This window comes from Apus apus, chromosome 2 (genome assembly GCF_020740795.1).
Source record: "Apus apus isolate bApuApu2 chromosome 2, bApuApu2.pri.cur, whole genome shotgun sequence".
Taxonomy (NCBI): Eukaryota; Metazoa; Chordata; class Aves; order Apodiformes; family Apodidae; genus Apus; species Apus apus.
In genome coordinates this window covers 148565645-148579185 of record NC_067283.1, presented here as the reverse complement: position 1 = coordinate 148579185, position 13541 = coordinate 148565645, and the positions used below count along the sequence as shown (strand labels likewise).

Here is a 13541-nt window from a genome sequence, read left to right as displayed (position 1 = left end):
TGCCACGCTCAGGCCAGCCACTCCTGGCTGATAGTGTCATGGAGATGGGAGCTAACCTGACACCGGCTGCTGGTGCCAGGGCTGTGTGGGCGAGATACCGGGCTGGCTGCTCACATCTGCTGGTGGACAAATCCCCTCGGGGGGTTTGTAAAGGTTCAAAATCAGATGGTGACTGAGATGTTTTAATGCTGGAGCTTGCAGAGCTAAAGGCAGATGTGTTAGCTACAAACAGAGAGAGAGGAACAGTAGCAGAAAGGAACTCCAGGCTGCGAGAGGTCTTTTTTCTTCATTGACTGAATTTGCTCAGTTTGGACCCTCAGAGAGTCCAAAGATCAGAGGGGAAATGTCCCTCCTTCCATGCAGTGATGCAATGACAGAAGTGTCATTTTTGGTGACCTGGGACATTTCCAGTAGTGACCTATAGTCTGGTCCAAGGTACTATGGCCCCTGTAGTCCTATGGAGGGTCCAAATATCCCCTCCAGGAGCTTCCATCTGTTGTTCTTCCTGGTGTGTGAAACAGGAGAACTGCTCAGATGATAAATCTCTTGGGAAACAGAGCAGAAGCAGCTACAGTAGGTAGCAAATCTGCTACTCTTACGAGTCTGAAAGCGTTCTTGGATGTCTTGGCACCTCTTCAGGATATACCAGGAAAACTCCCCCATCTGGAGGAGGAGAACTCTCATGAAAACAACCAGCAATCTGTAAGGCTTTGTCTTTTAAAATTTATTTTTTTATTATTATTATTATCTGGCAAGAAATAAAGGCTCAGTTAGACCCTTCCTATCCTTCCAAGGTGTAGCGACAAATACGCTCAGCCCTGCGGGCAAGTTTTTACTCAAAAGCAGCTCTGCGAGGACAGAGGATGTTTCTGGTGTGTAGTGGCAGAAATCCCAGGGCACCCAGGGTGCAGAGCACACAAAAGCCGTGGCTTCCCATCTTCCTTGCAGCCAAGAAACTGAAAGGAAAAGGGTACAGGGCTGCCAATCACATCCCTTCAGGACTTAGACCCGAGGCTGGTAGACATGCTAAAGCGATGCGGGGGGGGATGGTGCTCTTGTGTCCGACAGCTCAGAGCAGATCCCCGCGGGGCTGCTGTGGGGCTTGGGCGCTGCTCCCTCCAAGAGCCGCCCTCGCTGGGGACCGCAACCCGCGCTGGGGCAGAAGCAGCATCTCCCGCGAGAGACCTGTGCAAAAAGCTGTCCCTCGGCGGGTCTCGGGACTGCTCGGGGGTGCTGCCCCCCCCCACCCTCCGCTCCGCTGGCCGAGGCTCCGGCTCGGCTGGGCTCAGCGCGATGCGGATCGGCAGGCAGCGCCTACAGCCGCCCACCCGCCGCCTCTCCCGGCATCCTTCATCCCCATCCTCCGCTCCTTCCTGCTCCGGCGGTGAAAGCAACCCCCCCCGCCGGGGGCCGGGGATGCCCTCCCCCTCCCCTCCCTCCCCTCCAGCCGCAGCGGGGGAGGGGGGCTGTGATGCTGCAGGGGGATCCCCGGGTGTCGAGCGGGGTCTCCCCTTCCGCCGGCTGCCGGGATCTCCCCGTTCGGAGCCGGCGGCCCCAGCGGCGGCTGCTGGGGGCTGGCAAGTGGTGTGTGTGTGTGGGGGGGCGTTATGGGGGGAGGAGGGGGGAGCCCCGTGGAAGAGGGTCGACACCCGGGCCCCACGCACCGTGGATGAGTAGACACCCGGGGCTGGGGGAGCGGGGGGCGGGCGCCCGGCTATTTGCTGGCTGCATACAATGGGCCACTCCCTAATGTGAGGGCTTGGGGGGGAGGCAGGAGCTGGGAGGAGGAGGAAGAAGAGGCGAAGCGGGGCGGGGGGGTGGGGGGGAAGGAAAGGGCTCGGGCATCGGGCTGGTAAATAAACTCCCTCCCTTGCGCCGGTCCAGGTGCCCGCCGCGCTCCTGCCTACCCGCTGCCTGCGGGCGAGGATGACCTGACGGGGATGTGACTGCCTCTCCCGTCCCACCTTTTTTTTTTTTTTTTTACCCCCCTCCCTCCATATATACATATATATACATATATACACACACACACACACACGTGTGTATATATATATATATATATAAAAATACATAAAGAAATCATTTTTTGGGGGGAGGGGCGGGGAGCTCGGATCATGGCCCTGGGGCTCCCGGGGCTGCCGCCGCCGATCTGCATCTCGCCTCCGGGGCCCGAGCATGGGGCTGAAGGCGCGGCGCGGCGCGGCGGGCGGTAGCGGGGCCGGCGGGGCGGCTGCGGGGCAGCGGGGGGCGGCCGGGACCGGCGGAGACCCCGAGCAGGGCTCGCTGGCCCTGGGCACCGGTACCGACCGCGACGGGACCCTGCTGCTGGAGGGCGGCGGGAAGGAGGAGGGCGGCAAGCGGAGCCCGCCGGGGCTGGGGCTGCTGGCGAAGACCCCCCTGAGCCGCCCGGTGAAACGGAACCACGCCAAGTACCGCCGCATCCAAACTTTGATCTACGACGCCCTGGAGCGGCCGCGCGGCTGGGCGCTGCTCTATCACGCCTTCGTGTGAGTACGCGGGCGCGCAGCTCCCGCGCAGCGCGGAGCGGGAGCGCGGAGCGGGGCTGCCCCGAGGAGATGCGCTCGTGGGGGGGGCACCGTTTTGCTTTATCATTCCGGGCGGAAAGTGCTCCGGGGGACTCGCTGCAGCCCCGGGGAGGGATGGAGAGGGTCTTATGGGATGTGCTGCGGAGAGGGTTTGTTTATTATTTTCTCTGTCATCAGGTTTTCCAAAATGAGCAGCTTCTTTCAAGTCTGTGTCTCTCTCCTGCATGTACACCCGCGTTGCCTTGGAGCCGCACGCCCGAGCCCGTGTGTCTTAGAAAAAGGGATGCCCAAAAGACCAAGCTCTGAGCAGCTTTAAGGCGCGCTGTGCTGAAGGGGTTCAGTTCACCCTAGAGCAGGGCGTGGGGTTAAACTGGCTGTTCTAACCCCCGAGTGAACCGACGCTTTCAATAGGTGAAAGTGTCAAATGAAAACCGGTCGGGTTTGGGTCCAACGAGCGTCACCCTGCAGCCCATCACAGCCGAGCACTGCAGCACTGACAACCAGAAAGTTAAACTGGCCACAAGTGAATGAAGCCGAAACATAACCAGAGGTGGCAAGTCAAGTTAATGATCATTGGTTTGAATTCCTAAAGCTTCTGTTCCCTTAAGTTTTCATAAGTAATATAGAAAAAATAACCCTCTTTACAGCATAGAATTGATGAGTCCTATTAATATATCTGCGGTTTTCAGAGTTGCAAGTGTGTTTGGAAACCCAGGGATTATCAGTGATCACGGTGTTGCAGCTTTTCTTTAATGCTAGAACATGTACAACCCTCCATGTGACAGAATCTAAGCAGCGGATTCTGAAATCGGTTTGTTTGCCAAAGACAAACAAAGTACTCAAGGCTGCATGGTCTGTGAGCCTGGAGCTGGAGGCTGGGAATCCTGGATCACCGCGGTAGTCTTTGCACTTGCAAATAAACAGTTTGAGTGTAGGGCTGTGATTTTACCTTCAGGCAGATTTCAGGCAGATTTCTCCTTGGTGTTTGCAGGGATTTAGCTCTGGGCAAGGAGTAAAAGCCAGTGTTCACTGTTGAATTGCTGCTGTGTACCACTCAGTCCGTGCTGCTCCCCTCTTGTCAGTGTTTCCAGAAAGCGTGTCTTGGGACAAAAGTTCTTGCTTTCCAGATAAATTTCTGTGAAAATATGGACACTGAATGCTGTGACTTTTTTTTTTTTTTTTTTGTTATTTTGCCCCATTTTGCCCCAGGAAAACTTGTTCTAACTGGCAGGCAGTGACAGCATTTTGGGGTGTGTTATGCTGGGAAGACTCTTTGGTTCCAAGGTTGATATTTGATCATGTTCAGTATTGTGTAGTGCAGCTTCTGCTTGGGGAGAGCCGTGGCTGGGTGGAGGGCACCCTGTTCATCCTGCCTTGGTTGGCCCAAACACACTGCACAAGTGAGGCTTGAGCACGCACCAGAGCGTTACAGGCACTTGGCATCTCTCTGTGGCCAACTGTGGCAACTGGGTCAGATCTATGCCCAGGCTCATGTCTGGATGTTAGTGACAGGACACTGGATGAGTCCAGAGTGGCTCAGATGGGCTGCATTTACTTGCAGTGATATAACAATTTTCAAGTTAGAACACTCATTTTATATGGATATGTGATTAACCTTAAGATTCTTATGCAATATGGATCATAGAACAGGGGGAAAAAAAAATAAATCAATGTTTTTGTAAGGTTTGATTGTTCTTATTAGTAGATCTGATGTTCTATGTGGCCAGCTTCTCTCTGGTCACTACTCAGTCCTGAAAAACTGGGATATGAGTCTGACCTGGTCTCACTGAAGTAAATTACAGTCTTATTAAGACAATAAGTGCCAAACTCAACATTAATGAAAAAAACCCCAAAACACTTCTAGGAGTCCTTATCCTTAAAGGAAGTAAAATACACAAGTCCTGATCTGCCAGCCCAGCACAGACACCCCATACTCATGCCCCAGACCACCCAGGGGGGCTCAGCAGTCCCAGCCTGCCATGGGCCACACTGTGCTTTTTTGTTCAGTCTCAGCTCCTTCTGAACACAGTAGAAGTTGTGGGCTCTTACCTCACTGCAGGATCAAACCCTACAAAGACATATCTGCCAAAAGTGTGAAGAGAAGAGTGTGTTGAGATCTTGCTGACAGGCTTCAGAGCTTGTTTCTGCAACTGGAGAACGATGACCTGCTTGAGAGCAGAAGCAGTGCAGTGAGGAAGTTGACATCCTTTGTCTTCGTTTTGCTTTCAAATGAATTGTCTTTCAACCTTTTTTTTGTTTGTTTGTTTTTTGTACTGAAAGGAGTATCTCATGTTGGAGGTGCTGCTGTGACACTGCACAGTGCCATCCCAGCAGTCCCCTAGTGCTTCTCTTCACACTAGAACAGTGAGACATTACCAGCCTTTCCATGAAGTCTACAAATTTGATTCTGTTTTAGTTTTGAAGAAAAGTCCCGTTTATCCTAATCACAACTTACACTTTCTCAGTTCTCTGAGTAAATTTGCAGTAAGTACCATGCAACCAAATTAAGAGCAAGAAAGTTGCTCACGTGTGCAAAAATCCAGAGAATAAACAGCTGAGGATCAAAAAGAATTTCAGTATGGTTGGATGTGATGGATTCCCAATAGATCCAGGCCTTCAGAGGTGTTTAAGGAAGAACAGAAGCGAAGGACACTGGTTTCTCAGGATTTAGGAGGTGGGAAGCTGCAGATGGAAGAGGTTTTCTAACTGTCAGGACACCCCAAGGCTGTTGTGTAGGGGCAAGAAGGGACTTTGGATGCCAGAACTTTTAAAAGGGTGGTACATTTGGGATCTCACTAAATAATATGATGATGCCCACACGGCTGCAAAGGAGTCATGATCCCTTGTATCTCACTGCTACAATGTGCACATAAATAAGGTGTGATGCAGTCCCTGTTGTAGATGCTCAGTTTGTTTTAGGTGGGGTCAGATCTGCTCAAATGATTCAATCTATTGAAATAATTCAACTTGAATGAATAAATGTGATCATGCCTTACCAAGCCCTAGGGACAAAGATGCAGGGGAGAAAGAAAGGGAGAAATTCCTGTTGCCAATTTTAGTGTTCATCTCTCGCTGGCAATGATTTACGGAATGTGTTATGAGACATCTTTCTTGTGATTTTTCCCCCTTCCTATTTCTGCACAAGTGAGTTTGTCCAAATCTATCCTTATAGCAAAGAGAAAGGTGATTTGTTCCTAAAAAAGCTGACTCTGTTTCCTTCACCATCTGAAAACATTTATTCTCTGGCAGCTTTAGTAGACAGGAGATTCATGTAACACTTGTGAGGTTCCCCTCTGCTAGAACACCAGGGTTCACAGACTTCTTGGCAGTATGGCAATATCTTAATGGCATAGCTGATAAGAGAAAATTGATTTTCCCATGAAAAATTTCCCCTGTGTAGAACGAAATTCCTGCTGAACATTTTCAGTAGAATAAATGGGAAAAAAATAGAATCTGGTTTAAGCGTTGAGGTTTTTAATATGGAAATTTGTATTGGGGGCTGCAGGTCAGACTACTATCTATCCTTCCACTTTTCTGAGCCAGTCTCCCTCTAGGTCCCACTGCTGTTCCAGTGATGTACTGTATTTTCTTTCGTGTCTAGCAGCACAATATTTTGCAAGAAAAACCTTGCCATTGTGCCTCACGGGATGTGTACTTCAGCCAGGGAGGCTGGCTTGAGACTTGTTTGCCTCCATGAGCCATCCAAAGGCATTATTTGTGCACAGAAGGATCAATGAATCAAACAAAATCTGAAAACAAGTAATATTCTAATTTTCCAGATTACTTTTAATTGTAAACACACAAAAATTGATGGATAATGGGTAGAGTTCTGAAAGGTAACAACATATAGATCAAGTTTGAAATTGCAATTTGTGGAAAATTTTCAGCCTGACTTAAAGACAAGAGAGGCTAAAGGAGAAGTAGCTAAGAGATGTTCTTATTTTCATAGCATCCTCTGAAACAACTGTAGCCTTTACTTTCTTAGAAAAATAATACTAGGAAAAGACTTGGGATTAGATTTTCTGTTTTGAGAAAATATGTAATATTGGCTGTACTCTGCTGGTGTAGATCAGCACAGTGTGCCTGCTGATGAGAGAGGAAAACCATGGGGAACACTTGAATACCCTTCCCTATTTGCCATACAATCTTCTTTCAATACCACTTAATACCTGTAAAAAAAAGGGGAAGCAGAGTCATACAGTCCATCAGATCATCAGTATTTCTGGCAAGCATCAAGGAGCATGACTGATCATGGGTGAGTTTTTTGCAGGAAAGGACTTGGGGAACAGGTTAAAGGTCTGGGGACTCTCCATTGTTTACCTCTTCACCCTTTGGGAGATGCTCTGTAAAATGAGCTGATCCACCAGCCTGTGTCAGCCATCTGGAGTGAGCTGGGAACAGGCTTGGGGTAAAAAGAAAGACAAATATGAATCCTTCCTTGGCCAGTTAGGCATGAACTCTAAGTGAGTCCCTGGAACAGAAGGGCAAGCCAGCTCCATTAGCAAGTGCCCTTTGCTTATGTGTTCACCAATACGAGGTCTGTTTTAATTATTTATGCTAATTCGTTGTAATGCAGGGATAAATATTCTGCAGTACACTTTGTAAAAAATAATGAAGTCTTAGTCATTGGAGACCTCACCACACACCTCTGCTATGACATCTCTGTTGAGGCTTGGAGGGTCCCCCCGGGGTCTGCATGTGGTTTAGCCAGATGTGACTGTATCAGCCCAGCAGCTGGGATCAGCCAGCATCGCCAGCTGTGGTCACCAGCTGCCCAAACCTGGGGCTTGCTGGTAGGAAGGAAAACAGACAGCAGAGCCTGGGGAAGCCACAGGCTGGATAATGTGGGTGGCTCCCAATCCCCAACCCTAGCTTTGGAATCACTTCGGCAGCTCGTAAGTGCCCAGTGCTTGTTTAGGCACTCAAACTACCTCTGAAGTGATAGACCTGGTGGTGGGAATAGGTGTGGGTTTTTTTTTTTCCTGCGGCCGCAGAACTCCTTGCTCGGGCACCAGTGCCGACAGTGAGACCCACTCCTGGAGCGGGTGCCGGCAGGTTGGTCGGTCAGCCCGTGCTGGGTGTTGCCATGGCTACGCTGCTAACTTGCCGAGTTTTGGTGCTGCTTCCCGCCTGCTCCACGGGCTGCAGGGAGCTGCAGGCACACGGCTGCCTGTGGCACAGGCGTGTGCCTTGGTGTGCCCCCAGACCCCGGGGGATGCAGGTCCCCCAAGAGCCCTTCCGCAAGCACAATCCCCCACTCAGGCAGTGCGGATCGACCATGTGGCCTCATCCCTGGACCCTCCACAGCTGGGGAGGCAGGAGGGAGGATGGGAGGTGTGGGAGAGCGTTGATGCTGCCAGAGACAGCCAACAGCAGCTGACTGCTCGATGCCATCAGCTCAGCCCAGGAATAAGCCCTTCAGAAAGAAGTCATAGCCTCTTGTGTAATAATTCCTATAAAACCCAATAGTCCCAAATGCCATCATTTTGATGAAAGGTGATACAGCAAAGCCCATCCAGCAGCCAGCAAATCATGTTTTTCTTATTGAGAAACTTGGTAGTGAGGAGTAACACCATCTCAGTGCTACCCTGGCAGTCCTGGAGGCACCACCAGTGGTAATGCCCACGATTAGATTTATCTCCAGCACAGCAGCTGGGAGTCTGGTTGAAGATACCATTCAGTTCATAAAAGCCACCTCAGTTTCTTCTTGTGCCTCTCTTTTCTCCTTGCAGCAAACATCAGACCATCATGGGGCACAGCAGGGACTCACACCTCTGGGCTGGCTGCTGGGTGGACAGGACACATGGGGTTTACTTACTGTTTTAATCTGAGATGGAGATTAGGGAAACATTTCAAAAATGAGCAGGGAGAGACTTTCCACACCCGTTTTGCTCATTTTGGTGCAGAATGTAGAAACATTCAAAACAAACCTAAAGGAAATAATAGTAACTAAAGACTATGCGTATTAACAGCTGGATTAAAAAATCCTCATGTATATATAATGCCAGTTATTTATCACTGCGTGCTTGAGTGGGTACCAGTGAATGTGAAGGTGCCCCAGTGGTGCCTACCTCTCCCAAACGTCACCCCAAAAGGCCACTCACCTGGCATCTTCCTTTTCTTTCTCTGGGGCTCCCCATCTTCAGACACCAGTTGATTAAAACCCCTTTATCATAGAATCATAGAATCATAGAATCATAGAATCATAGAATCATAGAATCATAGAATCATAGAATCATAGAATCATAGGGGTTGGAAGGGACCTCGAAAGATCATCTAGTCCAACCCCCCCTGCCAGAGCAGGGTCACCTAGAGTACATCACATAGGAACGCATCCAGGTGGGTTTTGAATGTCTCCAGTGAAGGAGACCCCACAACCTCCCTGGGCAGCCTGTTCCAGTGCTCTGTCACTCTTACAGTAAATTTTTTTTTTTTTTTTTTTTTTTTTTGATATTCACCTTGAACCTATCTATGACTTTATCTATGACTTAGGCAACATGTGGACCTGTTCATGTATGTAGAGCCCAATTCTTTACCTCTTAGTCAGTAAAAAGTCCTTTCAAGCATTGAGTTGTGTGTTGAAGGTCAGGTGGTAGTGTGCATGATCAAGGACAGGGGCTGAACTTGAGTAATTTGGATCTAATTTAACAGCAGTAAGACTCTTTCAAAAAAAAATCAGTCAAGTAAGTGTTGACTTAATTTATATTTTGTTTAGAAACACGGTACGTTGGTGACCTTAGACATAGCCAGGCAGCTGAGTGGTTGGGTGCTACCATGATCAGCCTTGCATGGTATAAATAAATGATAATACTTATTCTTGTAGTTAATAATGCTGTATTCCCTTCTTGTGCTTGGAACTTTACAGAAGGAATGGAGCTGCAGAGACATTGCATCTGTTATTGCTTCTGGCAGATACTGTATTAAATGGGATAACTTAAATATTAATAGCTTTACAAGGAATATGGTCCACAAGAACTGTTAAGTATATGCTGCCTTCTGTTTTAGGATGATAGTTGAGAAGCTTAGCATTTTCTGTGGAGAGAGGGACATGCCCAGGGATATTTAGATTTATGGTAAACTACTTTGGAAAAAGGCCCTTTGGGAGAACTTTCAGACTGGAAATCTCTAAATTGCATTCCCCAGCCTTAAGCAAGCAGACGACTTAAGAACATGTTTAACTTGGAGCAAGTGAAAGGTCCCCCTGATGTCTGGAGGAACCTACCCAAGGTGATTGTGAGGTAATCCAAAGCAAAAGAATGTGACTGAGGTTTGGTGGAAAGCAGCACTAGCTATCATCATCTTCCTCTGCACAACCAACTTGCTGCTCTACTTGGGCCTGGTGAGATCTTCCTAAACTACGGTTCTCCACAGATTCTGTCACAGCCCTTCATCTCTTCTGTACCTTAATAGCCACCTCTGGTTATAGTCACCAGTCACCCTGTCCTCCTTAGAGGTTCTACCTTTTGGTCATGTGTGTGGGTTTTAAAAAAACAAACTGAAATGAAGTAGCATATCTCCAACACTGCTAAATCCCAGTTGGGAGAGATGCTGAGACCCTGACATGAGAAGTATTCAGTGTCTCTTGAGGTGGCATGTGCTCTCACTCCCTTCTCCTACATGCATTAATCTTGCCCAAGTCTTTCCTACTTTACTTTTCTTAGGTTGCTGGTAGAGGGTGGTGGAACATCACAGGTCCATTGTATGGCAGGACCATGGATGCATTTCTTGGCCAACCCATTATTTTGTGATTGTCATGTTGATTCTCCAGGGGTGATTATTTTTTTTTTATTATTCTCAGATGCTTTTCATATTTACTTTCTTCTGTCCTCACTGGTGTTTTGATCACCTTCCAGATTAGTACTTAGTAATTTTGTTAACATTCAATTGAATTTTTTTGTAGATCATTAAGGAAGCACTTAATAAGACCAGAACTGAGCAAATCCATTCAGCATTTCACTAAACACCAACTTCCCCCCTTCCTCGTTAATATGATGTTATTTTTATTGCCTTTATTTATAGCTCTGAAACCAGTTTTCAATTTAATGTAGTTTCTCCTGGTCATCTAAATTAAGAACTAAATCTAGAACTAAGATTTTATGAGATATTGCACAGATGTCAAAACAGCAAATATTTCCTCATTTCTTTTTGTTCAAACCTGGTTCTAGGAGTATGTTTGTTTATTTGGTTCAGTGATATGCATTTATTTGTTATCTTTCAATCTCAGCTTTTTCATGGTTATGACCTGGTGTGTGTCTTGTATAATTAAATAAATCAGTGTTCCTAGTGTTGTCCACCACTAGAGTGGACCTAAAGCAATGCTAAAAGCTTAAATATGTTCCAATCTGTCCAAGTCCTAGTTCTTATATATTTTACAGGAACCATTAAATTTGGGTTACACCTAACTTTGGATGAATGACAGAGATGAAAATCCTAAATCAGGAGACTCTTTCCTGGCTGTTTCCCACTGACTGTAAATACGGAGAGTCTAAAATCTTCTGTTTTCAGTGGGATGGAGAAGAAGTAAGTGCAGCTGCTGAAGGACTTACAGTGAAATCCCCAAAGCACATGGTGGGGAGCTGCCCACCAGGCTCTCAGCAGTGCAGAATCAGCTCTGCTTACCTTTGTTCCCCTCGTGCTTTTCTGTGCACTACTCAGAGTGTTTATGAGGAGGGATTACACCCTGAGGAGGGAATGTCAAGAGCAGCTGATTGAAATTGCAGGGGAATTAATTTAGGAAGGCAATTACCTGAACTGGAATTTGCTCTTCTACCTTTGCTAATACTGCTGCTCTTGTGGGATGTGCTGGGAGAATTTCAATGCACACAAGTGCTGAGACTGATCAGACCTCAGACACATCTGCCCAGTGGCATCAGATGCACAGGACTGTGGGTTAGGACCAGCTTTGCACTGCAGCCATGGCAGCAGCTTTTTTCATGCATACAGTAGTAATTAACTATGTCTAGACTAATTGGCAAAGCCATGCTGGGGATGTTCCCAAGCAGTGACACACACTGGCCAGTAAAACAGTGTTTCTGGATCACCAATGCTGTGGTTTTAGTCTGAGACAACTAAGTGCCTGGGCACTTACCAAGTGTTGCCACAGACCTGGGGCCACTCCCAACAGGAGTCTGAGTGTGCATCCCTGCTTTGGTGGCAAGTGAGGTCAGTGATGAGGATCCTGGCCATGCCAGCTGGCCTGATGGGCAGAGAACAGGACAGAGTGTCTTGGGGTTATGAGAGCAGATGTAATAGTTATTTGTGAGACCTTACCATGTTGAGAATATCCTCCTGGGTCTATGCAAAAAGCCATTTTCCTTTGAGATAAGACCCTTTGCTTAAATAAAGACCCAAGAAATCCTACCCCATTGAAATAATATAGGTTTTACCCTATGTGTGTGTCCAGTAATACATTTTATTTCCTGTACCTTTTCCTCTTCCTCTTCATGGGATTTTGCTGAGACTTTTGCTTTTCCATTTCAATATTCCTTGTTCTGATCCAAGTCCCATGAAGATTCAAATACTTCACCCCCCCATTTAGGCATATTAACAAAAGAATAATTTTTTTGTGGTACTAATCCAAGAGAAAGAGCCCAGTGATCATTTATTAGCAAACATCTCATAATTTGTGCAAAACACAGAAGAAGATACTGCTAATTGCCTTGTTGCTGATATTTGGACATTTCTTCCAATTTTGTCTCACTGTTATTGTAGATGTTTCTCCATTACCTTGACAGGTCCCAGATGCAATGACACTGTGCAGAGGTGGCCTCTGGCAGTTTCTGCTCTCAGGATATGGCATTGTCACATAGTACACTCTCAAATACACTACTCTCTTCTGTGCTAAATTACTTAAAACAGCTAGATTTTCCTGTTTTTCCTCAGGGCCTGAGAGGCAGTCTCTCAACACTCAAAAAGGGATCCATCCATCTAGGGCTTTATCTGAGGTAGCTGCCTGGACTCCTTTTATAGCTGCTGAAGAAAAACAGGAAATAGAAATTTCTGGAATGCAATTTATCTCATCCTAAAGGCGAATCTGAAATAGGTGAGATCAATCACCTCTTGCAGTGCCTGAAACTTTCCACTGACTACAACAGAGACATCAGGTGACTAACTTGAATTTATGTATTTATGCTGCAAACACCTGGCAGGTGGGAAACTTTTTTGCCAGGCCTGAGAGGCAAGACTCAAAGCCACATTAAGATTATTAAATTTAGATATGGTCATGTACATTTCTGTATGTGCAATAGGTATTTCTTTATAGCCAGTGGGGATTTAGTCAATACAGTCAACAGATTTTATGGTGTAATTAATCCAACCAGATGTAGGGGTCTGCTTTACGTGGAGATAACTCACAGCTCCAGCTCCATTGAGCAACTCTCCATTATCCATAGCAGGAGGTGAGGTGACCTGATCTCTGGCAAATGTCTGCAATAAAAAACATTGTCTAAAGGCAAAAGGAATATGACTGTTATTGTTACATAGGCTTTTATCAATATTAGGCTCAACATAAAATTCTAATTCCCTTTCCTCAGGAGCTGAATGTATGAAGCTGCTTATTATGCCAGGTCATGACAGGCCTTCAGTTATTCCTGACATAATGCCAAAGAAAGATATGATGATGTAGATAATGTCCTCAGTTTCATCATCCTACTTATGTTGCTGATTCCAGGATCTTTAAGATACTTCCCTAGCTGGGAGTCTTGAATTTACCTTTCCACTTTCCCTTGGTACTCTGGTTTGCCATGGGTTCTATCTACCTGAGCCTTCCTGCAAATTTACTCAGGATTTATAATCATAGTTGCAGTTGACCCTGAGGTCATGTGCAAACCCAGATTTAACCACCTCTTGTACTGAGTCTCAAACCCAAGGGCTGTGATTGACTGTTTTCCCTCAATCTTCCTCAGGCCATTCAGAATTTACCCTGGCACAGGAGTCACTGTGGTGGAAGTTTGCCAGCAGCACTCCTGCTCCTTCCTATTCTTGAATTTCTGTCCA

At 47.0% G+C, this 13541-nt stretch overlaps 1 protein-coding gene across 2 annotated transcripts in view; it reads left to right on the top strand.

The window, feature by feature from the left end:
- Window positions 1–2174: 2174 nt before the first annotated feature.
- The window catches only part of KCNQ3 (potassium voltage-gated channel subfamily Q member 3), a 202474-nt gene continuing 191107 nt past the window's right edge, over window positions 2175–13541 (top strand). The window contains exon 1 of one of the 2 annotated variants that reach the window (XM_051609672.1): window positions 2175–2507. In XM_051609672.1, coding sequence (XP_051465632.1) covers window positions 2176–2507 — 332 coding nt within the window. In that variant the 5' untranslated portion in view covers window position 2175. The remainder of the gene's footprint in view (window positions 2508–13541) is intronic. The other variant, XM_051609671.1, reaches the window with a different exon arrangement.